General features: G+C 37.6%; 1 protein-coding gene across 2 annotated transcripts in view; it reads left to right on the top strand.

The window, feature by feature from the left end:
• UNC80 (unc-80 subunit of NALCN channel complex) overlaps positions 1-27,707 on the top strand; it is a 237,999-nt gene that overhangs the window by 100,943 nt on the left and 109,349 nt on the right. For both annotated transcript variants that reach the window (XM_027122575.1, XM_027122582.1), the window contains exons 23-26: positions 4,730-4,942; positions 8,308-8,443; positions 18,022-18,155; positions 23,513-23,678. In XM_027122575.1, coding sequence (XP_026978376.1) covers positions 4,730-4,942; positions 8,308-8,443; positions 18,022-18,155; positions 23,513-23,678 — 649 coding nt within the window. The remainder of the gene's footprint in view (positions 1-4,729; positions 4,943-8,307; positions 8,444-18,021; positions 18,156-23,512; positions 23,679-27,707) is intronic.

Below are 27,707 nucleotides of genomic sequence, written 5' to 3'. Positions count from 1 at the left end.
GAGTCCTCATTTGGTTTTTAAAACACTTACCCAAGATATTAGCATGATCTGAGTAAGTGTTAAAATGACTACCCCACCAGACTGTGTACTAAACAATAACGCCTGCCTCTAGCCTGACATCTGAATCATTTCTGTTGCCCTCAGCTACTGCAGAAAGGGGCAGGGACAGAGACAGCCTGTCAGTTGCTTAATGATCTCAGTCAGGCAGAGAATTCAGTACAAGCTAAGTAATAAATACTGAGTCACAAGCACATGCCCTCTAGCAAATGAGGTTCCAGTGTACACGAAGAACCACAATAACTGCTTATTCCCAGTGTTTTTAAATAAATAGGTATCTTGCACCAGCAAGAGCTTTATATTTTATTGTAAGGCAATACAAATAGTATGTAATTCCCCAGGGACCACCATAAAATATTCACTTTTTAAAACCAGTTAGTTCCTGTCCTGTGTTACGAGTTTTCAGGATCAGTCAGTATTTCTTCTCACATAATAAGTTTAGATACAGTCCTTCAGGGAAAGGAATGTATTGCAGTTATAACCTTCAATTAACCATCATATCTTGGTAACAATATTTTCTAGGTCCCCAGGCAAAATAAAGCACAGCTGTTTGAATTAGTATTCTAGTTCTCTTCTTTACTTTCATAAAGGAAACATTCAATATACATAACGATCTTATAAAACGCAGGAAAATGCCAAAGGAAGTCAAGGAAAATTAGCTTGATGCTTGAAGTTTTCTAGCTGTAGAATGTTAGAGAAATCCATGCTGCATAATGCATGACATTTTCTAATTTTAACTAGACAGCTCTGTAGCCATTGCAGAGAATACCTTATATAAAACTGAACCATATGAAATTGACGATATTCTACTATTTTTGACCTTCAAACTTAGAAATTCCATAAGGTTCAACCTAACATTTTATCTTCCTAGTTAAAATTGATTCTTGCTTGTCTGGGAACTATGAAGTTATGACATAATGGAATTGAAGCCACTCTGTGGTGTTATGGAACATAAAAAGGTGATCTGGCAGACATATTAATAAAAAAGAATTTAAATATGCCTACTTTTCATTTAGGACCACCAGCAAAATTGGTATACCAATGGTATCAAATTTTGTTTAGATGTTCACTTTTAACTATGCCTCTGACACTCTGTGGTTCTTTTCATCCATGCAGCATTCTTCTGATTCATTTTTCTCCATTTGTGCTGTCTTTCTCTGTGATGTGAATTCATCCCTATCCATTCTGTCATGCCTCCATTTTTCGCTGCTTCTTCAGATTGCACTGAGCCATAAGAGGTAAGCTCCATCAAAAGAGGGAAAATTGAATTTCCTTTAAGTCCAGGAAGAATCCTTTGTCTAAGGTATTCTATAACCCTGCTCCTAAAATCAATACTTTCTAACTTACACTTTGAAAGGAACTTATAAGGAAAATAATTCCCCATAGCCACGCCCACACTAGACTGCCTTGAATACTCTTCCACACACACTGTGAAGTTGATACTTGTTGCTAAGTATCTTCTACTAGGATTCATAGTTGAGTACTTAGCTTTGTACCGCAGCAGTATCCTCTGTTTTCTGTACAGCAACATACACACTACAATATCCCAGAAATTGGTAGTACTCAGTGCCATCCCAAGTGTGCTTGCACCTACCAGGTTTATGAGGCTTATAATAAGAAGGCAATATTTAAGTCACGCTATGTCATCATCCCTTAATTCGAGCAGTGACATTTCCAAAAGTTACTGGGTTTGATCCAACTTACATGGATCAAATGTATCAGATAATAACCAACCCTCCCTTTAATGTTGTGCTGTATGGTTAATTAATGGGAGTTATTTTGATAATGATCTCAATTCTATTTCCCAACTTAGATTAGGATTTCTTAGGGCCGATAACTGATGATGTCTGGGTTTTATCATAAGAAGCTTTTCAGAGCAGAGAACTAAAATTTCTTTTCATTCAAAACGCCTTGAGCTTCCTAACCAAATAAAAACATATTTTCTAAAGGAGGCAAGCCAATCGACATAGGAAACCTTACATAGCACAATTTGGGTTTTTTATTCATCTTCCGTTAGTCCTCTCAGTGCCATCTAATAGTTAAGAGCAATTAAAAGAAAAAAAACCCCCACCTCTGCCCCATACATTTGAGTTAGGTTAAGTTCTACCCTTGTTCATCATGAAGGAGCCAGGGTTCATAACATAATGCTATTCCAGCAGTGTTGTTTCTGTCTTCCCAAAATAAAGCAATGAATCCCATTGTTTTTTATTGGAAATGTGTCAAAATGTGACAGGCTAAAAATAAATTTGCATCACTCGCCTTGCCCTCCAGACTGGCATTCGTTTTTAGAGATAGATGTTCCAGCCTTTTCCAGATGCAGATTAGCATATCTGAGATGTTTAGTAAAATGAATATTTAATACAAGAAGAGAGTACAGATATTTAGTCGGTATATTATGGCACCACAGTAATGATAGGTTTGATACAGAAAGTCATCTGACCCTTTGCAATCTGAAGGCTTTCTGTCCCTGTGACCTGCTGCCAAGTCTTGGCACCGACGCAGTTGATGATAGTTTCTCATCATCATAGTCCATCTTTTATTAATGATAGAGTCTCACCATTGTGTTTATCTTGTATTTTGCTTTTTCACATAGATTAACTTTGTCATGGCAATACAACATATGCTTTGTAAAATTAAGTCCCAACATAAATAAATTTCTTATTAGAATTCTTGATGGTTTCATTTAAGTTTTAGACAATGAGAAAATGCTTAATGGGCTAACTTACTTGAATCATCCAGGGTATTTGAGATAGTGTGGTACTCCACAGTATGAAGTAGCCAACTCTGCCTGAAGAACGAAGGGATTAAGGAAGGCTTCTTGGAGGAGGTAACTAAACTGAAGCTTAAAGTGGGAATTTGCCACATGGAAAAGGGGCTTAAAGGCTCTGCAAGTCATGGAAACAACACATGGAAACGTATGAGATGTCATATCTGGGAGACTAACCAGTTTGACATAATTGGACCACAGAGCACTTGAGATGGGGATAGAGAGGTGAACCAAATAACGAATGTCAGTTATCTTTATTCATTGATGACTGAGGTAGATTGAACCTATAATATATTTTAAAAGGGAAAATGATGTGATTATACATTTGTGTTTTAGTAAATAACATTATATGACATTATTGTCTCTTTTGTTTTAATTTTTTGGCTGTGCCGCACGGCCTGTGGGATCTTAGTTTGCAACCAGGGATCGAACCTGCACCCACTACATTGGGAGCGCGGAGCCTTAACTACTGGACCGCCAGGGAAGTCCCAATTGTCCCATTTGTAAACAGTGACTTTCTACATGCATTCTAGAAATCATCTTTTCCCAAGGCTTATATGAGTATAAATTAAGACAATGTAGATACCAAAGAGGAACTAGTACAGATCTGGGCATGAGAGAGACCTGAGATTGAATCCTGTGTCGATTTCTTCCCAGCTATATAATAGTGGAAAAATTATATCTCATTTTAAAAAAATATTAAAATGAAGATATTGTTTCACAGGGTTGTTATGATAATTACAATTTATAAAAACTTATTGACACATATTGATATTCTCTGTATATTAGCCCCTATTTTAACATTATGGATCGATGGATTGTTAAGAATGCTGTTGCTTGAATGATGAAAACGGTTTCCATTTGAAAATGTGCTTACTAAGCAACCTATGGTTATTAGGTAACTGAGGTGATAGCTAATATTGTGATGTATATTTTTTTAACTGGCACGAATGAATTTTTGATGTATGTACTTTTTGTGACCTATTGACCTATGGGAAACTTCACACTCCTTCTCTTATTATTATCTTTTTTTTTTTTTTTTTTGGCTTATAAAGAATTCGGTAGATATCTCACTCTTACCAGTTTCTGGGTATCAACTAAAAGCTGTTTCTTTTCTTTTTTCAAGTATGTCTTGACAAGATGGAGCCATATTTTTATTTTCCTGAACAAATGCTCTATTTTTCATTTATCAATTAAGCAGTTTCCTCTTTGTCAAACATTTTCAATTGAAACCATGCCTATTTGAGCAGAATTTGGTCTGTTTATGAAAAACTGGGGAAAGAGACTAACTCAATCTAATTTATTTATTTATTTGTTTGTTTGTCTGTTTTCCATTTCAGGCCCCATTTTATTCTCTGTTTTCTCTCACAGCTCAGCCTAATGTAGTAAGCTCTTCCTTTTCTTACTAGCCAAAACGAGGGAGCAGCTGCACTTGCTTGGAGCTTGTGGATGGTCCTACATAACAAAATCCCTACTGACACCCTTGGTTAACATACGACTAGTTCTAGAAATTGAATACGTGTTTGCATCATGTTAATTTTAGGTTTAAAAAAAGCATCATATTTAAAACTTTCTGATTAAAAATTATTTCACACTTAAATCCCAGCTGTCTCTGAAATATGCAAAGAGTCATGAAATTACTGGATATTCTCCAAAAGGAGAAAACTAAACTCAGAAACCTACTTAAAATGTCTAATTTTTCAATACCCAAATTTGCCTTCATGGATTCATTTCCCAGATTTCCCACTACTATTGTAACCATGCTAACACTACCCTGGGAAATATGGCTAAACTAAGTCAAAATACGGAGACGAAAATAAACTAAGAGTACATAGTCATTCAATTTAAGTTCAACTTCATTGTTTGTTAATCCTACATTACTCTTTCCTTAACAACCCTACTCAGGAAGCGCCTGTAGTAGCCAGAGCAGCGCTGTTCCTGGAATGTGCCCGTTTTGTTTACCGCTGCAACCGTGGCAACTGGCCAGAGTGGATGAAAGGGCATCATGTGAATATCACCAAGAAAGGCCTTTCCAGGGGACGGTCTCCCATTGTGGGCAACAAGCGGAACCAGAAGCTGCAGTGGAACGCTGCCAAGCTCTTCTACCAATGGGGAGACGTGAGCTTTTGATTTTCTTCTGTAAAAATTAGGCTGAGTGAAGTGAAGAAGTTTTGTGTTTATGTTTCTTCATTTGTTTGGGAGACAGTTTACTGAGTATCCGTTATGTACCAGGCACTGAACAGAACATTTCAGGGGAAAATAAGTGTAATTCATTTAATCTTCCCAGTAAATCGACAAAGTTAGACATTATTATCTCTTCTGTCTCTTTTCCTGGTCCTCTGCCTCTTTCCTTCCTATAAATGTAAACATTCTCAGCATCTCTTATAATTTCTTCCTGTATATTCTGCACCAGGATTACATTTATTCCTGTATTTTCAACTGTTAGCTGTATGCTAGGGGCACACACTTCTCTATCCATAGCACTCTTTGGATCCGCGACCGGCATCACCAACTGTACTTTGGAGGCATTCACTCAATGTCCTGAAACTCAGTCTGACCAAAATAAAACCCTTCTCTCCATTTAAACACACCCCCATCTGCAACCCTTCTTGAATTTTCTATTCTTATTGATAGTACCACCATCATCTAAGATGACAGCCTTGAACATATTCCAAACCTTCTTTTCTTATTGATTCCACCTCTTCCATGTCACTGATGCCCTTTTAGGTCAGAACTTCATTACTTCTCATCTATATGACGAAAGTATTTTCCTATTTAGTCTCCTCCCACAATCTCCCCTCATCTGACCCATCCTACACACTGCCAGTAAAATCATCTCCCTTTGGCGTAGCTCATCTAAAAGCAGAACATTCGTACTTATCTTCCAGCCTGCAGACTTGCTCCCTCCAATTCATTCTTCAAACTGCTGTCAGAGTGATTAGGCTAAAATGCAAATCACATTATAGTGCTTCAGTGGCCCTCCTTTTCCCTTGGGATAAAACCCAAATTGCTTAGCCTGGCATTGCTGCTCTCGCCACAACCTTTGTTCAAATCACACCAAGATTATGGATGATCAAGGCAAATGAGCTAATGTATCTAAAGAACATTTATCTCAATGCTCTGCATCTAAGAGGTGTTCAATAATAATGTTATTATATTAATTCTTGCAAGCAGGGTATATGATTTTTCTGTGCATTGTTAGGCAGCTATCACAGTGTTCCTCGAATGAGTGATAAGGTTCTCCCCCACTCAGAAAGTACCTTTCATCCTTCTTCAGAATGCAAAATGAAGTCCAGCTTCATGAACTGTAGGATCTAGTCACAATCTACCTTTCCAAGCCCTCAGGCACATTATTTCCTCTCACAGAATTGTGCTTCAACCAATTGGCTTATTTGTCAGTCTCTGAACATGTCAGTGCATTTCCCTGAATATGGATCTTTTGAAACTCTCCATCCGGAATATCCACTTTTCCCCTTCCCCATTAGCCTACACAGCAATTCTTCAGAATCTACAGGAATGAAACTTTGTGTGATCCTCTGAGATGAATCCGATTTCTCCATATTCCAATAAATAAAGTGCTTTCAGTCTTTTACATGACTGTTATTTTGGTATGTTATTACCACCCCAATAGACTGTAAGCTCCATGAAGTAAAGAGCAAGACACAGAGTCAGATACCCTATTTGACTCCGAGTTCAAGGTTGCTGAGCAACCTAGAGCAAGTCTTTCAACCTAACTTTCCTAAGTGCCAAACAATGATCCTTCTTTATGAAGGTTTGTAATCTACTAGGGCACATTAAACAAAGATACTGATGTACTATAACAATTTATTCAACTTTATTTTTTACTTAATACGTAACAAATTACCTCACCTAATAAATATTTGATGAATGAAAAAGGAATAAACATGTTCCCAAGGCACTTTTCTGGTCTTAGAAGAGACAGAGAGCTCTAAATTATTATTTAGGTATTTAGTATTATCCCAGACAAGTTCATTTTTTGAGCAACCTTTTAAGCTTTATGAACTGTGGGTTTAACTTAAATTGCTTGGTTTCAGCATCCTGGGAGGATCGATGTAGATTTTTTTTTCCCCTGTGAATCTCACTATTAAATCTGCTGGCTCCACTCCAGACTCATAATTCCACATCTCCTTCCTTAGAGAGGATTTCCAAAAGAGTAGCATCAGGACAAGGCTTTTTGTTGAGGTGGTGGTTTTTGCTTTTATGTTTTGTTTTGTTTGCTTAAAACTTCTCAGGTTAGGAGCTAAAATTTTAGGATGCTGTGATATTTTTCTACACTGCTTTCTTTCTCCTTTTTGTTACTCCCCACTTAATTCCAGAGTTTAAGCAGACCCCTTTGTTTTCAGATAGCCAAGACGTTCAAACAACTTGTGTTTTTATTTAAAGTGTTCTGGACATATCTTTGTCAGTTTCCAGTAATGAATCTAATCTCTTGCATGCCCAGAATGTAGTAACTTTTCTAAATATTTGAAAAGGATAATATGGGAAGAAAAAAGAAAAGTAGCTGGAATTTTGTTCGTATTAATGCACAGAGTAACCAAACTGTCAAATTCTATGTTCAGTGTTCATTTTAGCTTTTTGACTCTCTTTCTTAAGCATGCATCTCCTCTTTTGTTGCATACAATTTGTCATTGGAATGTAAAAGGAATTAGATAGAGGTAGCATATTTTGTCTTTTCATTTGGAAAATTCCTTTTGGTAAATCAGACAATAGTACATGATGATTCAGAAGAACAGATAGTAAGTACTGGTTTTATGAATACCTTGTAAGAGCCAGTATTGCCCATGTGCTGACTTACTAAAAATCATATTTCTAATGTTGATGTTGGGTACACTATCAAAAGAATAATATTTCTTTTTCATTCATAGTGTATCATGGAGGGGGGAACAAAGTCTATAAGAAAGCCATTGATTGCATATATGATGACAGATACAAATAAAATTGCAGTTCCAGAATTCATGCCAATCTCCAAGCTCATTAGCATGATAGTGCCTTTCTCATAAAATAGCATAATCAGAAACAGTCTGAAGAACTGTGACTTCTTATTTTTTACTGCAGCAAAATCCTTCATTAGAAACAACTGCAAAACAAAACAAACCAAAAAACCTGACAAACAACAACAACAAAATCAACCGCATACTCCCTTATGTGAAACCTATAAAATAGATGACCTTTGAGGAAATAGAAATATTTTCAGAAAATGTTTTGTATGAGAATAAAAAATGCCATTCCATTTCCTAAAAGTCTTTAGACACAGTGACCTTAGAGATAGCATCAGTGCCTTCCCTCTCTGGGTTCCCACATTGGGAAATGAAACATGGTGGTAACAACACTGTGGCAGACAGAGGAGGCTTATGCTGAAAATCATTCCCATTGATCGGTTGCTGGTGACCTCTGTAATGTGAGAGCCTATTTTACAGTCTGACGTATCTTATGCTGTTTCATTCTTCTTCTCTTCATGGTAGGCAATTGGCGTCCGGTTGAATGAGCTGTGCCATGGGGAAAGTGAGAGCCCAGCCAACCTGCTGGGTCTCATTTATGATGAGGAGACCAAGAGGAGACTGAGAAAGGAGGATGATGAGGAAGACTTTTTAGATGACAGTAAGGAGACTCCCTTTACTACAAGAACCCCTGCTTGTAAGAACCTCTGCTTTAGGAGCACGTAATATTTCTCTTTCCTCTTTCACATTCTTACCACCTTCCCATGTCTCCCACTGCACCTTCTCCCCTATTCCCTCTGCATGGATGTGAGCATGTGCATAAAGCCACACAAAGAGAGAGCAGGAACCAGAAGGAGAAGACTGTAGACAGGGGCAAAGAGTTGGCAATATGGAAAACTCACTGCTTTGAAGTCTCTGACTCTTAATATTGTAAATACGAAGATCAGTTTTAGGCCTACTTGAGAAAACATAGTTGTGCTGCCCCAGAAGAGGGCTGGTCAGGGTTTGTATTTTATTACTGCTCTTGGAGTTTTAAAAAAGGGTTAGACCTGAGGGAGACCTTCAAGATGGCGGAGGAGTAAGACGTAGAGATCACCTTCCTCCCCACAAATACATCAGAAATACATCTACATGTGGAGCAACTCCTGTAGAACACCTACTGAACGCTGGCAGAAGACCTCATACCTCCCAAAAGGCAAGAAACTCCCCACATACCTGGGTAGGGCAGAAAAAAAAAGAAAAAAGAGAGACAAAAGAATAGGGATGGGACCTGCCCCTCTGGGAGGGATCTGTGAAGGAGGAAAAGTTTCCACACACTAGGAAGCCCCTTCACTGGTGGAGGTAGGGGTGGGCGGGGGGGAAGCTTCAGACCCACAGAGGAGAGCGCAGCAACAGGGGTGCAGAGGGCAAAGCAGAGAGATTCCTCCACAGAGGATCAGTGCCGACCAGCACTCACCAGCCTGAGAGGTTTGTCTGCTCACCCGCTGGTACGGGTGGGAGCTGGGAGCTGAGGCTTGGGTTTTGGAGGCCAGATCCGAGGGAGAGGACTGGGGTTGGCTGTGTGAACACAGCCTGAAGGGGGCTAGTGCGCCACGGCTAGCCGGGAGGGAGTCTGGGAAAAAGTCTGGAACTGCCTAAGAAACAAGACACCATTGTTTTGGGGTGCGCGAGGAGAGGGGATTCAGAGCACCGCCTAAATGAGCTCCAGAGACAGGCGTGAGCCATGGCTATCAGCGCAGACCCCAGACAGGCATGAAACACTAACGCTGCTGCTGCAGCCACCAAGAAGCCTGTGTGCAAGCATAGGTCACTATCCACATCTCCCCTCCTGGGAGCCTGTACAGCCCACCCCTGCCAGGGTCCTGTGATACAGGGACAACTTCCCTGGGAGAACATACGGTGTGCCTCAGGCTGTTGCAACGTCATATCAGCCTCTGCCGCTGCAGGCTCACCCTGCATTCCATACCCCTCCCTCCCCCTTGCCTGAGTGAGCCAGAGCCCCATAATCAGCTGGTACATTAACCCCGTCCTGTCTGAGCGAAGAACAGTTGCCCTCAGGCAAGCTACACGCAGAGGCAGGGTCAAATCCAAAGCTGAACCCCAGGAGCTGTGCGAACAAAGAAGAGAAAGGGAAATTTCTCTGTGCAGCCTCAGGAGCAGTGAATTAAATCTCCACAATCAACTTGATGTATGTTGCAACTCTGAAATACCTGAATAAAGTTCAGGACATTGGTCCACAAGAGACCTCCCGGCTCCACATAATATCAAACAGTGAAAGTTCTCCCAGAGGTCTCCATCTAAATGCGAAGACCCAACTCCACTCAACAACCAGCAAGCTATGGTGCTGGACCCCATATGCCAAACAACTAGCAAGACAGGAACACAACCCCACCCATTAGCAGAGAGTCTGCCTTAATCATAATAAGGTCTCAGACACCCCAAAACAAACCACTGGACACAGACCTGCCCACCAGAAAGACAAGATGCAGCATCATCCAACAGAACAGAGGCCCTAGCCCCTCCACCAGGAAGCCTACACAACACAGTGAAGCAACCTTAGGCAATGGGGGCAGACACCAAAAATAACGAGAAATATGAACCTGCAGCCTGTGAAAAGGAGACCCCAAACACAGTAAGTTAGGCAAAATGAGAAGACAGAGAAACACACAGCAGATGAAGGAGCAAGGTAAAAACCCACCAGACCAAAAAAAAAAAGAAGAGGAAATAGACAGTCTACCTGAAAAAGAATTCAGAGTAATGATAGTAAAGGTGATCCAGAATCTTGGAAATAGAATGGAGAAAATACAAGAAACGTTTAACAAGGAACTAGAAGAACTAAAGATGAAACAAACAATGATGAACAACACAATAAATGAATTAAAAATTCTCTAGAAGGAATCAATAGCAGAATAACTGAAGCAGAAGAATGGATAAGTGAACTGGAAGATAAAATAGTGGAAATAACTACTGCAGGGCAGAATAAAGATAAAAGAATGAAAAGAATTGAGGACAGTCTCAGAGACCTCTGGGACAACATTAAATGCAACAACATTCGAATTATAGAGGTCACAGAAGAAGAGAAACAGAAAGGGACTGAGAAAATATTTGAAGAAATTATAGTTGAAAACTTCCACAATATGGGAAAGAAAATAGTCACTCAAGTCCAGGAAGTGCAGAGAGTCCCATACAGGATAAATCCAAGGAGAAACATGCCAAGACACATATTAACCAAACTATCAAAAATTAAATACAAAGAAAACATTAAAAGCAGCAAGGGAAAAACAACAAACTACATACAAGGGAATCCCCATAAGGTTAACAGCTGATCTTTCAGCAGAAACTCTGCAAGCCAGAAGGGAGTGGCAGGACATATTTATTGTGATGAAAGGAAAAAAACCTACAGCCAAGATTACTCTACCCAGCAAGGATCTCATTCAGTTTCGACAGAGAAATTAAAACCTTTACAGACAAGAAAAGCTAAGAGAATGTAGCACCACCAAACCAGCTTTACAACAAATGCTAAAGGAACTTTTCTAGGCTGGAAACACAAGAGAAGGAAAAGACCTACAATAAGAAATGCAAAATAATTAAGAAAATTATATTAGGAACATACATATTGATAACTACCTTAAATGTAAATGGATTAAATTCTCCAACCGAAAGATTCAGACTGGCTGAATGGATACAAAAACAAGACCTGTATATATGCTGTCTACAAGAGACCCACTTCAGACCTAGGGACACATACAGACTGAAAGTGAGGGGATGGAAAAAGGTATTCCATGCAACTGGAAATCAAAAGAAAGCTGGAGGAGCAATTCTCATATGAGACAAAATAGACTTTAAAATAAAGACTATTACAAAAGACAAAGGAGGACACTACGTAATGATCAAGGGATCAATCCAAGAAGAAGATATAACAATTGTAAATACTTATGCACCCAAAATATGAGCACCTCAATACATAAGGCAAATGCTAACAGCCATCAAAAGGGGAAACTGACAGTAACATAATCATATTAAGGGACTTTAACACCCCATTTTCACCAATGGACGGATCATCCAAAATGAAAATAAGTAAGGAAAAACAAGCTTTAAATGATACATTAAACAAGATGGACTTAATTGATATTTATAGGACATTCCATCCAAAAACAACAGAATACACTTTCTTCTCAAGTACTTATGGAACGTTCTCCAGGATAGATCATATCTTGGATCACAAAGCAAGCCTTGGTAAACATAAGAAAACTGAAATCGTATCACATATCTTTTCCGACCACAACACTGTGAGACTAGATGTCAATTACAGGAAAAAATCTGTAAAAAATACAAACACATGGAGGCTAAACAATACACTGAAGAAGATCACTGAAGAAATCAAAGAGGAAATCAAAAAATACGTAGAAGCAAATGACAATGAAAACTTGATGACCCAAAGCCTATGGGATGCAGCAAAAGCAGTTCTAAGAGGGAGGTTTATAGTAATACAGTCTTACTTCAAGAAACAGAAAACATCTCACATAAACAACCTAACCTTACACTTAAGCAATTAGAGAAAGAAGAGCAAAAAACCCCCAAAGTTAGCAGAAGGAAAGAAATCATAAAGATCAGATCAGAAATAAATGAAGGAAATGATAGCAAAGATCAATAAAACTAAAAGCTGGTTCTTTGAGAAGATAAACAAAACTGATAAACCATTAGCCAGATTCATCAAGAAAAAAGGGAGAAGACTCAAATTCATACAGAATTAGAAATGAAAAAGGAGAAGTAACAACTGACACTGCAGAAATACAAAGGATCATGAGAGATTACTACAAGCAACGATATGCCAATAAAATGGACAACCTGGAAGAAATGGACAAATTCTTAGAAAAGCACAACCTTCCATGACTGAAGCAGGAAGAAATAGAAAATATAAACAGACCAATCACAAGCACTGAAATTGAGACTCTGATTAAAAATCTTCCAAGAAACAAAAGCCCAGGATCAGATGGCTTGTCAGGCGAATTCTGTCAAACATTTAGAGAAGCGATAATACCTATTCTTCTCAAACTCTTCCAAAATATAGCAAAGGGAGAAACACTCCCAAACTCATTCAATGAGGCCACCATCACCCTGATACCAAAACCAGACAAAGATGTCACAAAGAAAACTACAGACCAATATCTCTGATGAACATAGATGCAAAAATCCTCAACAAAATACTAGCAAACAGAATCCAACAGCACATTAAAACGATAATACACCATGATCAAGTGGGGTTTATCCCAGGAATGCAAGGATTCTTCAATATACTCAAATCAATTAATGTGATAAACCATATTAACAACTTGAAGGAGAAAAACCAGATGATAATCTCAATAGATGCAGAAAAAGCTTTCAACAAAATTCAACACCCGTTTATGATAAAAACCCTCCAGAAAGTAGGCATAGAGGAAACTTAACTCAATATAATAAAGGCCATAAATAACAAACCCACTGTCAACATCATTCTCACTGGTGAAAAACTGAAACAATTTCCTGTAAGATCAGGAACAAGACAAGGTTGTCCACTCTTACCACTATTATTCAACATCATTTAGGAAGTTTTAGCCACAGCAATCAGAGAAGAAGAAGAAATAAAAGGAATCCAAATCAGAAAAGAAGAAGTAAAGCTGTCACTGTTTGCAGATGACATGATACTATACATAGAGAATCCTAAAGATGCCAACAGAAAACTGCTAGAACTAATCAAGGAATTTGGTAAACTAGCAGCAAACAAAATTAATGCACAGAAATGTCTTGCATTCCTGTACACTAATGATGAAAAATCTGAAAGAGAAATGAAGCAAACACTCCCATTTACCACTGCAACTAATAGAATAAAATATCTAAGAATAAACCTACCTAAGGAGACCAAAGACCTGTATGCAGAGAACTATAAGGCACTGATGAAAGAAATTAAAAATGATACCAACAGATGGAGCGATATACCATGTTCTTGGATTGGAAGAATCAACATTTTGAAAATGATTATACTACCCAAAGCAATCTACAGATTCAAGGCAATCCCTGTCCAACTACCAATGGCATTCTTCACAGAATTAGAACAAAAAATTTTACAATTCGTATGGAAACACAAAAGACCCCGAATAGCCAAAGCAACCTTGAGAGAGAAAAACGGAGTTGGAAGAATCAGGCTCCCTGACTTCAAACTATACCACAAAGCTACAGTAATCAAGACAGCATGGTACTGGCACAAAAACAGAAATATAGATCAATGGTACAGGATAGAATGCCTAGAGATAAACCCACGCACATATTGTCATCTAATTTATGACAAGGGAGGCAAGAACATACTGCAGAGAAAGGACAGCCTCGTCAATAAGTGGTGCTGGGGAAACTGGACAGCTACATTTAAAAGAATGAAATTGGAATACTCTGTAACACCATACACAAAAGTAAACTCAAAATGGATGAAAGACCTAAATGTAAGGCCAGACACTATCAAACTCTTAGAGGATAATTTAGGCAGAACACTCTATGATATAAATCACAGCAAGATCCTTTTTGACCCACCTCCTAGAGAAATGGAAATAAAAACAAAAATAAATGGGACCTCATGAAACTTAAAAGCTTTTGCACAGCAAAGGAAACCATGAAGAAGATGAAAAGACAACCCTCATAATGGGAGAAAATATTTGCAAATGAAGCAACTGACAAAGGGCTAATCTCCAAAATTTAGAAACAGCTCATGCAGCTCTATATCCAAAAAACAAACAACTGTATCCAAAAATGGGCAGAGGACCTAAACAGACATTTCTCCAGAGAAGATATACAGATTGCCAGCAAACATATGAAAGGATGCTCAACATCACTAATCATTAGAGAAAGGCAAATCAAAACTACAATGAGGTATCACCTTATACAAGTCAGAATGGCCTCATCAAAAAATCTATGGACAATAAATGCTGGAGAGGGTGTGGGGAAAAGGGAACCCTCTTGCACTGTTGGTGGGAATGTAAATTGATACAACCAGTATAGAGAACAATATGGAGGTTCCTTAAAAAACTAAAAATAGAACTACTATAGGACCCAGCAATGCCACTACGGGGCATATATCCTGAGAAAACCATAATTCCAAAAGAGTCATGTACGACAGTGTTCATTGCAGCTCTATTTACAATAACCAGGACATGGAAGCAACCTAAGTGTCCATCAACAGATGAATGGATAAAGAAGATGTGGCACATATATACAATGGAATAGTACTCAGCCATAAAAAGAAACGAAATTGAGTTATTTGTAGTGAGGTGGATGGACCTGAAGTCTATCATACAGAGTGAAGTAAGTCAGAAAGAGAAAAACAAATACCATATGTTAACACATATATATGGAATCTAAAAAAAAAAAAAAAAATTCTGAAGAACCTGGGGCAGGATAGGAATAAATACACAGACGTAGAGAATGGACTTGAGGTCACGGGGTGGGGGGAAGTGTAAACTGGTATGAAGTGAGAGAGTGGCATGGACATATATACACTACCAAATGTTAAACAGATAGCTAGTGGGAAGCAGCCTCATGGCACAGGAAGATCAGCTCGGTGCTTTGTGACCACCTAGAGGTGTGGGATAGGGAGGGTGGGAGGGAGACACAAGAGGGAGGAGATATGGGGATATATGTATATGTATAGCTGATTCACTTTGTTATAAAGCAGAAACTAACACACCATTGTAAAGCAATTATACTCCAATAAAGATGTTAAAATAAATAAATAAGTAAATAAATAAATGTTAAAAAGTGGTAGAGCAAATAAAATTAAACGTTAAAAACTTCTCAGATAGCTAAAATATTTAATCAGAGTATATTATAATATTTAACATGAAATTAAAATATTAAGATTCAGATTATTAGAACTGTGAATGTTTGATGTATTGTACTTATTTATTAAAAGTGTAATTGAGTCCCATCATAGACGAATAGAAACGAAGAGATTCCTGAACTCCTTCTCAGCACCATTTTGTGCATATGTGTGTTCTATACCATATAAGCTTGTGTGTATGTGTACCACTGCCTTTTATGGAATATCAAATGTCAGGACAGTTTTGGAATTAATATTATCTGATGAAGACATTGAAGCCTCTACCTTTTGACCTTTCTTAGTGGTTTCAAGTTCAGACTCCCTGATGATGTCTTATGGATTGTCCTTAGTTAAGTGATGCCAAACCTACTTCATCCTTATAGGCATGAAATGTAAAAGGATGGCTAGAATATAACGTTGGACAGAACTATATAATAATAACAGAAAACATATTGTCTTCTTTTCCACTTTCATACCAGTAATATTTTTTTTGCATTTTTTCATCATTTTGCTCTTCCTCAGCCCATATCAAATCAGAGAAATCTTGACTTAGCTGTTGACAAAATACCAAATTCTGACATTAGTCTTTTAGCGTAATGATGGAAGTTGGCCCCAAAGATTCCCTCAAGTTCATAAGAGTCTAGGCTATCCTAGAATGACTCATAGTATTGGGTCTGATTTGTAAGAGGACTTGAAGATTATCCAGAAATCACAGAACCTAGTTTAAGCCTGCCAGGAGATATCCCCAAACTGCCCTGGATCTCCTTGGGGTCCTTCAGAACAGAGAAGAGCCAAAGCAACCTTAGATGGATGTATCTTGATAGGCCAAAATGATCTCAAATCTCCATGAGACCACATAAGTATCATTGGCCAATATGATATGATGGTATATTAGTTTTTTGGTGAGGTTATTTATAAGTCAATACTTGTTCATTATAACAGAATATTTCAGATGATAGTTATGAGAGAGGCTGGACTAAAACCAAGCTCATCGTCTATAGGACTGACCAGAAGAATCTAAATGATATCCTCAGGATTGCAAGGACAGATCTAGAAGTTTATACTAAATATCTAGTGTTCATTTATTTTTTAAAAACAGTTGCAATGTAGGCAATTTCTAGAGTCATGTGGCCTCCACTGAATATAAGATTGGAATGTCTGCTTTAGTTCCACTTTCAAGTCAATACATAGCTCATTTTGCATTTAAAAAATAATTATGGTATAAGTAAGTATCAGTCTGGAAATTCTAGAGGAGTTTGTTGTTTTCATTCTTAATAAGAGGCAATGTTCCCAGCCACATAGTACCTCTGTAGAAAATATAATGGTTTTCATGGAGAAGAAATAGCCAGATATCTTCAGAAAGACCATAATTCTACCTACTATCAATATAAACCATGAATTATATATTATATTCAATTAAGAAAGCCAAATACACAGGAAGTATTTTAGAGATATTTTTAGGAAGGTTAATATGTAATGATATAATGTTTGGTGATAAGTTGAGTCATTGAAAATAGATAACTATTTTGTTTCTTTTATGAGAGGCATGACTTTGGTCTTCTTTTCTGAACACTGATAAGTAGTCAATATATTTCTCCATGATTTGTGATGTCGTGTATCTGAGACCTATACCTGAGGATTTAAAAGTCTCTGGTGTCACCTTGGCCATTATCTGCCTTTAGAGCAAAATCCATTTGTTGGTCTATGGTGGATGCAATGTTTTACTTATTCAAAGACTGGTGTTCTTCAAAGCAAAGGAGAATATTTGCGTATTCTAGTGTAGCTGTTCCTTAATATGACAGGCTAACTTGTATAAACAGTATAATAGAGGTGACCAAGTAAGTAATCCTAGTTTATGCTACAGAAACACATCTGGGCTAAAGCTGAAACAACTTCACTGCTCTAAGAACATCAAGACAGACGTCTCTCACAAAGTGAGCTGACAGGATTTTTGTAGTTCCAAATCTAGTTCATGGCTCTGTACCTTGTCTAAATCTGATTGAATAACGATATGAAAATCTGGCAGGACTGCTTTCTGTTTCTGTTTTAATTAAAAGGCTTTCCAGTCTAGTGGAGCTGCATTTTGTTACTCTATGATGCCTTGAGGAGAATAATTTAATTCTTATTGATTGACATTTTAATACTGAGGCATTCATTATAGAATTGCAAAATGGAGAAAAAGAGAGGTGTATTGTAATGCATAGATTATTCTAAAGGGACCAGGTAAATTGAACGTGTATAGGAAACATCCTCATTTGCAGTTTCATTTTGGACATGTATAGGTAACATTCTCATATGCAATTTGATTTTACACATGTGTAGCTGTGTCCATCAAACTGTGCCTCTCTATTTTTTATTGGTTTGTTTGCTTGTAAAAGAACTCTTTCATTCCATAGGTACTGTGAACCCCTCTAAATGTGGCTGCCCCTTTGCCTTGAAGATGGCAGCATGCCAGCTTCTCCTGGAGATTACCACCTTCCTGCGAGAGACCTTTTCTTGCCTGCCCAGACCACGCACTGAGCCTCTGATGGTACGTAAAACGTATTAATAATGAGGCTACTTGGAGAGTCCAACCATGTGGCTAGACTTTGAGTATTCACAGTTTCCTCAAATACCAAATGACCAAATGTATCACATAGTTTAAAAATTCAACCAAGGGATTTTCATATATAAAAAGAAAATCTCTTTTATCTATTAAAAAAAAGAACTAAAATTGACCTTGAAATCACTAAAGATGGTACCACTGGATAAGATGTTTGATTGATCACTGTCAGTTAACCTAGGAATGCCTGAGAACCTCCAGGTTCCTGTACTCTGCAAACTACGAGTTTAATGGCCAGCATTTTCCAGGAATCACTGATAGATTTTTTTTTCATACTAACAACTCATAAATTCATGTGCCTCCAATGAATTTTCTCATTCAAACTAAGGGCGAAAAGACTCAAGTCTTTAGCATGTAAATGCCTCTGAACATGTATTTTATTTCTGCAGTATTTCTTGTGGATACAGATAGGCAGAGAAAGAACATGTGTGCATGCACACACGCACGCGCGCATGGAAACACACAGACACACACAGGCACACACACATACACACACACCCCTGTACCATCAGGGTCTGATTTATTTAACTTAGGATACAAATTCTAACAAGAGCCAGGAGTCGTCACAGAGCATTTGGGACAGAGGCACACCTCAGAGCCCATTTTTCTTGGCCCTTTGTTCCCTTAACAGGCACCAAGTTTCCGGTGGTTTTTTTGTCATAGACATTATCCAACTAGAGCTGAGGAACCAAATTCTCTTCTTTCCCCCTTTACACAGATTTACACTATTCAACCAGACAGTTGGTACACTAACAATCTGTGTGGTTCCATTTAGGTGAATTTTACAATCCACCAGCTCTCCTGCTTTTTTGACCAAACTCAGCACGAACAAGGCCATAACCTAGTTCCAGAGGGCAGGTAGGGGAGGGAACGGGACAAAAAAGTCAGTGCTCTGGTATTCCTGAGCAGTGCCTCTAACTCTGATTTTCCAATGTCTGGACAGCCTGTTTCCTCACACTCTAAAACATAAAATGGAAATATTTATAGGTAAAATATGTTTTCAAGAGAAACATACCGACATGTGGCCTGTGAAACTGCACCCTTTAAATACTGAAAAAGAGAGTTCTTCTTACTGCCCTTACTTAATTTCATGTTATCCTGAACATTGATTTTTCTGAATTGTCACCTTTACTATCATATTGAGACTATTCTATAAAATCAAATCAAGGCTGCCACTTAACACGTGTTTATTTTAAAGTCCAGTCTGATCTGTAGGCCTCTGTCGGTGTCATTTATCAACATTCTAATTGTATCAAAGTCTTCATAAAAGCACAGAAACACATCTACTTTTAAATTTACAGATTTTTAACGGTCACCATTTTGACCTATTATGATTTTAAAACATAAGAATCTTGAAATTTGAGTCACTTATTTTTGTTCTTTCTTTCATCACTATAAAGCTATAGTTTAAATATTCCTTATTATTGTAACACATTTCATTTTTTAAGAAAATTAATCAAGTCTTTTAAAAATGACTGTATAATCAACTGGCTATCTAGGAGAAAATGCCAAGAAATTAAACTAAAACAGAGGCTGCAGTCATTCAGTTAGTAAGAGGAAATTTTTCATTGCCTTTAACTTGGTCTCACAAATCTTTTATTCACTAAGCTAGGATTTTCATTGTCAAGTATAGGTTCATATATTGTATTGGGATGTGACCTTTATAAAATAAATGGGAAAGATGCTTTCTCATGTTTAACCTATCTAACTACAGTTGATGATAAAGAAAACTCAAATCACATTTTTTAAACTATTGTAGAAAAAACAGTATCATAAAACTTTTACCAACACAGAAACTATAAATGCTTGAAATATTTTTTTAAGAAATTGTACTAAATGGTGAATCTAAGAGGCTAAGCATAAATACCATCAAAATGAAATATTCTAAAGTTTTAACAAAGCACTTGCTGTAAGAGTATTTATAGATCTTTGGGATGTTTTATTCAGTAACATTTTTAACAGCAGTAAAAATAAATAGCTACCCTAATGTACAGAAGAATAAAAGTATAAGCCAGAAAAATCACATTAGAAGCTATAAATATCCTGGGATCTGAGATTTGAGGATGGGAGAAGATAGGGAACATAAACTTTCTACCAAGAAAAAGTCTTTCTGATAGAAATGTCATAAGGCCATTTCCAAGATAAAAGAGATTTCCCTGTGAAATATTTGTTTGCTTGAAAAAGTCCTAGTTATGGGCTTCCCTGGTGGCGCAGTGGTTGAGAGTCCGCCTGCCGGTGCAGGGGACACGGGTTCGTGCCCCGGTCTGGGAAGATCCCACGTGCCGCGGAGCGGCTGGGCCCGTGAGCCATGGCCGCTGAGCCTGCGCGTCCGGAGCCTGTGCTCCGCAACGGGAGAGGCCACAACAGTGAGAGGCCCCCGCCGTACCGCAAAAAAAAAAAAAAAGTCCTAGTTATATCCAAAGTGTGGAAGAGAAAGCAAAAGAGCCTAAAATACAATAACTAAAGGTTAATTTGATAGGGTCAGGAAATCGCAGGAGACCACTCACTGGTTTGGTGGGGAATGACGGTAAGAGAAAAGGAAAAATGATATCAGAAGGGTTTAAAATGTTGCTAAAACCATATTTTTACCAACTTAACAAATTATTTCCCAGATAGATCCCTGGAGGCAACTTAATGTGTTTTCCCCCCCAAAAAAACAACTTCTGGTAGCATTTTTATTCACTCTTTTTGTGAACCATACAAATAATATCTAAAAAAGGAAAAAGCCTTTTTACAATATTTATCATAAAAAGCATAGCAATCAATTTTTCTCTGATTGTTAACTTCCAAACTTGAAAACAAAGAAATATTTTTTAGAGAATTTTGTCTATAAAACTGCTGGTCTGTTAAAATGTTCTCCTGTTGAATTAGTAAAACCAATAACTGATGACCAAGCAACATGGAATTAAATTAATTCCCATCCAACGCCAAGAGGAGTCCATAATAATACAGTAAAAGGCAGTAAGGAAGTCTCTGTACATCTATATTCACTCATTAGGGAAAACAACATATTGGATGCTTTTGTACAAGATTGTGCTAGAAGCTGTACCAACTGTATCAACTGGATTTAACAAGTCAGGTTATAAATAATACACTGCTGGATTCCAAATGCTCCTAAAGTTAAAGAATCAGAAGCAAAGCACAGTTCACATATATGAAGAGTAGATTGATGAATATTTGAGAGTAAGGCTGTGAGCAAGGTGGTGTGATGGATGCAGAGGTGGGAGTGGGGGTGATGCAGAGATGACTGTGTTGTAACAGGAGAACCGACACGTAAACAACACACTTAAGAAAGGAGCAGAAGGCCAGGGTTGGCCAAAGAAGGGACCGGAAAAATCTGAAGAGCCTTCCTGGATGAGATCACATTTGAATGTAACTTTGAAAGATAAGTAGGATTTTGACTAGTAGATACAAGAAGTTGGAAGAGAGAACTACTTTTGATAATCAGAATTGTTATTTTATTACTTTTTGTTCCACCTAAGAAACTTATCTAATTAAATTTGGCTACCAAAATGGAAAGTAGTTAGGTTATTTTTTTTCCTAAAAGGGATTAATTTCAGAGAAACAATTATATTCCTAGAATATTTTTTGACAGTGTTAAATAGACTCCATGTGGTTCCTTATTTTTCTAGATGTGATATAATTTTCTGAGTACCAAAGTATAACTTCTGTTCTTAATTCAAAGGGAAAAGAAGAAACGATATGTAGAGTCTAAAGTTTCATTTATTAATAATAGTTAAAAGCATAAGATTTTAATCTTGGTACAAACTGGGTTTTTCAAAATAGTTTTTGTTTTTCAAACTACTTGAATCTGAGGGATTATTATGTCATAATTAGAAAAAATGCTGTATAAAAATAAAGTTAGCATTTTATATTTTTTTCATTTATCAAGTCTGAAAGCGCTTCATAGATTAGTGATTAATTATGATCTTCAGCGTGAGCGGGTCTCCATTTACAGAACAGGTCAAATGTCCACACTGGGGCCTCACAGGCCAAACTCCTACTAAATATTTAAACTCCCCAAGGCTTATTTTCAGTTTTGGGATCATGAAGTCTCCTAAGAGAGAGTGAGAGATTCCTCCAACGCATGATCCTGTTTTAAACCTCTGGCCATTACCCCTGAGGTTTCTTAAGAGGAAACCAAACTGGTTTCCCTACCAGTTTGCAGAGCTAACTTTACTTAATCCTAAGGATTTAACTCCAACATCACCTTGGTATTTGTTTTCTACTTCTGTTGTGTGATATTGTGATTTATGATAAGAATATATGTTTGGTCTCCATCCCTGTTTCTGGCACAGTGCTCCTAAAATCCTTGGAATTTCTTAAGTCGGGAGGGTGACCAAGGTGTCTTTTGTTATGTTAAGAGGTGACTTGTAGAATGCCTCTAGATTACCTAAGGTTCAGCTGGTCACCAGATGAATCAACCAAATAATTAGAAAATTGAAACTTTCAGTCCCACCCCCTCACCTCCAGGTGACAACGATTTTATATCAATCATGCCTATGTAATGAAGCCTCCATAAAGACCCAAAAGAACAGGGTTTGGAGAGCTTCTGGTTGGTGAACACGTGAAGACTGGGGAGTGTGCTGCCCTTGAAGAGGGCATGGAAGCTTGGCACCATCACCCCATACCTTGGTGTGTGCATTTCTTCCATCTAGCTGTTGCTGATTATATCCTTTTATGATAAACCAGTGATCTAGTAAGCAAAATATTTCTCGAGTTCTATGAGCCCCCCTAGCAAATTAATTGAACCTGAGGAGGGGTGTTGTTGGAACCTTCAATTTATAACCAGTTGGTTAGAAGCACAGGTGACCACTTGGCCTTACAACTGATGTCTGAAGTGGGGACAGTCTTGTGAGACTGAATCCTTAACCTGTGGATTAAGGAAAACATTTTCATGACCCCAGTCTAAACCTGGCATTAGATAGAGGGAAATTTGGCTGTTTAAATGCTGTTGTGCGCAGCTTAAAATGGAGGGAGGGGGCTTCCCTGGTGGCGCGGTGGTTGAGAGTCCGCCTGCCGATGCAGGGGACACGGGTTCGTGCTCCGGTCCAGGAGTATCCCACATGCCGTGGAGCGGCTGGGCCCGTGAGCCATGGCCGCTGGGCCTGCGCGTCCGGAGCCTGTGCTCCGCGACGGGAGGAGCCACAACAGTGAGAGGCCCGTGTACCGCAAAAAAAAAAAAAAAAAAAAAAAAAAGAAAAAAAATGGAGGGAGGTTTGCCGGAAAACGAATGCAGTGCTGGGGAGATGCCACCATCCATGTGCTCCTCACTGACATTTCAGGACTTGGAGAGCTGCCGACTTCGTTTGGATCCTGAGTTGGACCGGCACAGATATGAGAGGAAGATCAGCTTTGCTGGTGTCCTGGATGAAAATGAAGACTCAAAAGATTCCCTTCACAGTAGTAGCCACACCCTCAAATCAGATGCAGGTGTTGAGGAGAAGAAAGGTATGCATAAGCAAAAATTAATTCACGTTTCAGGGTTTCTCATGGGATATTTGGTCTCGGGTCTAAACTGCAGAATTGTGCACTGAAAGAAGTCCAAAACTGTTGTTGACTCAATGAGGTAGGCAATCATGCTAGTTAGGAGTTGGACTCTGCAGTCAGAGAGACTCTAATTCCGGCTCAGCAATTCTCCGTATCCCGTTGAATCTAAGATGGCATTAGTTGTAAGATGAACCATTATCTTATATACCAATAAGAAAGGAAAAATACTCCCCATTCAGCTCTTATGCAGTACTTTCTTATCACTTAATTTGTGCTTTATTCTTACTGAAAGAGGACTTTCAGATGTAATTAGATGTAGATTTTTATTATCGGTCTATATCATTCTTTGCGCAGCCAGGTAAACTGGTTAAAGGTTTTCTAAACCATCTTCAATTCAGCGATCAAATTCTTAATCGCTTTTCAACTCAGAATTGTCAGTGTCTGTGTTTTTATATGTGATAATGTCCTCTGTGTTAGTAACACATCATTTCTTAAATGAATCTGTAAAAGAAGTAAAGCTATTGGTGATAGTTACACAAGCCAACGTGCAACTGTATGAAGCTAGCCTACTTCAGTCTCTGCTTCAGGAATGTTCCCAAACACATCTGACTTACCATCCCACCCACTCCTCCACCCAACTATCATTTGGTTCCTGGAACTTAAAAGACACTGGCACCCATTTTGTACATTTTGTTGCTGGTGCTTTAGATATTCACATGAACACAAGCAATAGCAAATGTGTCCCAACTGCCACCTGGCTCTAGTGATCTTAAGATGTCATCAGTTGTAAGCCAAATCTCAATTTCAGAGATGTTCAAATGTAAAAAAATGTGCACTTAAAATGGTGAAATAAAGTAGTTATGTGGCTTTGTCCAAGTTGCTTACCTTCTAAGCCAGTTTTCTTCCCTGTAAAATTAGATTAATAACACCTACCACATTGGAATGTTGAAAGCTTTAAAAGAGACATTGCAAGTAAAACATAAACTCAGTACCAGACACCTAATAAGGACACAATAAATAATTGTCACCATTGGGTTTTTTTATTTGTATCATGAGCATATAGATTAAAATCCATGCAGAAAATCCTAAATATGAGTTACAGATTGCAAAGTTTTAAGTTGCTCTTTGAAGGCTCCTTTAAACTGTTAACTTCTCTATTTGATTTTTCTATTTTCTTAAGTTTCATTATCCTTCAATGTTTTTCTAATGAATTCCACTAGAAAACAGCATATTTGTAAAAAGAGTCAAAGACAGTTTTATCCATTGGTATATTTTCTGCAGACAGTGACTGCATAAATGTTTGGTAGTTTAAGGAATGCATGGTTCTCAAAAGACGTAGCCCTACAGAAGACTTATATAGACATTTCTCCAAAGAAGGCTTGGCCAACAGGCACATAAAAAGATGCTCAATATCACTAATTATTAGATAAATGCATATCAAAACTGCAGTGAGGTATTACCTCACACTGGTCAGAATGGCCATCGTTAAATAGTCTACAAATAATAAATGCCAAAGAGGGTGTGGAGGAAAAGGAACCTTCCTACATTGTTGGTGGGAATGTAAATTGGTGTAGCCACTATGAAGAACAGTATGGAGGTTCCTTGAAAAACTAAAAATAATTACCATGTGATCCAGCAATCCCATTCCTGGGCATATATTTGGAGAAAACTAATTAGAAAAGATACATGCACCCCAAGGTTCATAGCAGCACTATTTACAATAGCCAAGACATGGAAGCAACCTAAATGTTCATCAACAGATGAATGGATAAAGAAGATGTGGGGGGTGTGTGTGTGTGTGCGTGTATATATATATATGCATATGTATATATATATATACACATATACAAACAATGGAATATTACTTGGCCATAAAAAAGAATGAAATGCTTTTTGCAGCAACATAGATGGACCTAGAGATTATATTAAGTGAAGACAGAGAAAGACAAATATCATACGATATCACTTATTTGTGGAATCTTAAAATATGATACAAATGAACTTATTTACAAAGCAGAAATAGACTCACAGACATAGAAAAACAAACGTGGTTACCACAGGAGATGGTGGGGGGGGAGAGACAAATTAAGAGTTTGGGATTCATATATACACACTACTATATATAAAAGAGGTAAACAACAAGGACCTACTATATAGCATAGGGAAGAAACTCAATATCTTGTAATAACCAATAATGGAAAATAATCTGAAAAAGAATATATATATGTTTTTTAAAAAAGAAATAGCCCTAGATAAAGAAAACACAACATATTTAAAATATTTAAAATGTTGTAAGGAATGGATATATTCTGAAAAAAAATTTTTTAATATTTTAAGATCAGATTGTTGTCACAGCATTTAAAAAATGCAAATAATTATATTGTGTTGAATTTATGGTGAACAGAAGCCATGTTGCGGGAAGGATTAGCCAAATTTTAGCAGTTTCTGAGTATGAAGAGGTATCAAGTCAAGGTTTGTTCAAATACTACTACTTCTGACAAGGATGACTGCATATGATGAGAAACATCCTTCTTTTTTATCAATATTTTTTTAATTGAAGTATAGTTAATTTACAATGTGTTAATTTCTGCTGTACAGCAAAGTGGTTCAGTTATACATATATGTACATTCTTTTTTTATATTCTTTTCCACTATGGTTTATTATAGGATATTGAGTATAGTTCTCTGTGCTATACAGTAGGGCCTTGTTGTTTATCCATTCTATATATAATAGCTTACATCTGCTAACCCCAGCCTCCCACTCCATGCCTCCTCCAACCCTCTACCCCTTGGCAACCACCATTCTGTTCTCTATGTCCATGATTCTGTGAAACTCCCATCTTTTAAACATATCCCACAGGGATTTTTTCCCATTCAAAATTATTATGTTAGTTATTATTTAAAGTAGTTGAAATAAAAATTGCTAATACTGACATGGTCAAATTTCAGCAGAGTAAATTCTACACCATTTAAAAAAATAAAACCTCAGATTAATTTTTAAGAACACTTTAATTTCATGATTATCATTTATGTAAATTGCCTTTAATATTCAAACACACAAATACTTAATAATTTTTCTCCTCATAGAATGGCTATGTAATTACATGAAAGTTATTTAATAAATTAGGAGCAGAAAACTAAAAGTATAGATAAAATGAGAACATATTCATAAAATGTCCTTTACCAGTTGGCAAGAAACTTCCTGAAGATTCCTAAATCTTCCTTAATCCTTTCAATAAGCTGATACCAGATGCTAAAGCTGATGTGAAAATGGGGACCACAGGGACCCTGCTAACTCAGATTATTAAAATTTTATTTAAAATTTCATACCATCTGTTTGTATAACATCTAAAAATGTGAGTTCTTGAAATAACTTGAGGACAATTTGGATTCTACAAAGGAAAACTAACATGAAATAATCCTTAGAACTAAAAATGTCTGCCTAAAATCTCCAAGCAAGATCTGTCAGATCATTTTATCCATATTCCAGATACAAACTAAGACTGGCATTCCAGAATACAGACACCGAGACGTGTGATCACTCAACAGTCATATACTGAGCACCTGTTGTATACCAGGCGCTATTACAGGTTCCTAGAATACAGCAATGAACAGGGAAAATTTCCCACGTGTATTTTAGTTTATATTAGCTAATAGTTAATAACTTAATAGTGAATAACATTAAATTCTGGACTTTCAAGTAGAGATAAGTAGTATGAAGAAAACAAGTTAGGGTCAGAGAATTGGTAGCGACCTGAAGTAGGAAGGATTGTAGTCCTAAGTGACATTGAGCTGAGACTTGTGTGATGTTAAGGATCCAGTCATGTGAAGGGCTGAGAGAAGAGTCTTCCAAACAGAGACAACAGTGAGAACAAGGCTCCGATGCAGGAATGAACTTGGAGCATGTGAAGAAGGGCAAAAAGGACAACGAGGTTGGAACAGAATGAGTCGGGGGAAGAGCGGTAGGAGAGAGGGTCAGGCAAAGGACAA

The sequence above is a fragment of the Aethalodelphis obliquidens genome, unplaced genomic scaffold, assembly GCF_003676395.1.
Source record: "Aethalodelphis obliquidens isolate GAN/ISIS:26980383/991018 unplaced genomic scaffold, ASM367639v1 scaffold2, whole genome shotgun sequence".
Lineage (NCBI taxonomy): Eukaryota > Metazoa > Chordata > Mammalia > Artiodactyla > Delphinidae > Aethalodelphis > Aethalodelphis obliquidens.
The sequence above is the reverse complement of the archived record's forward strand: the minus strand, read 5'-3'. Positions and strand labels throughout refer to the sequence as shown.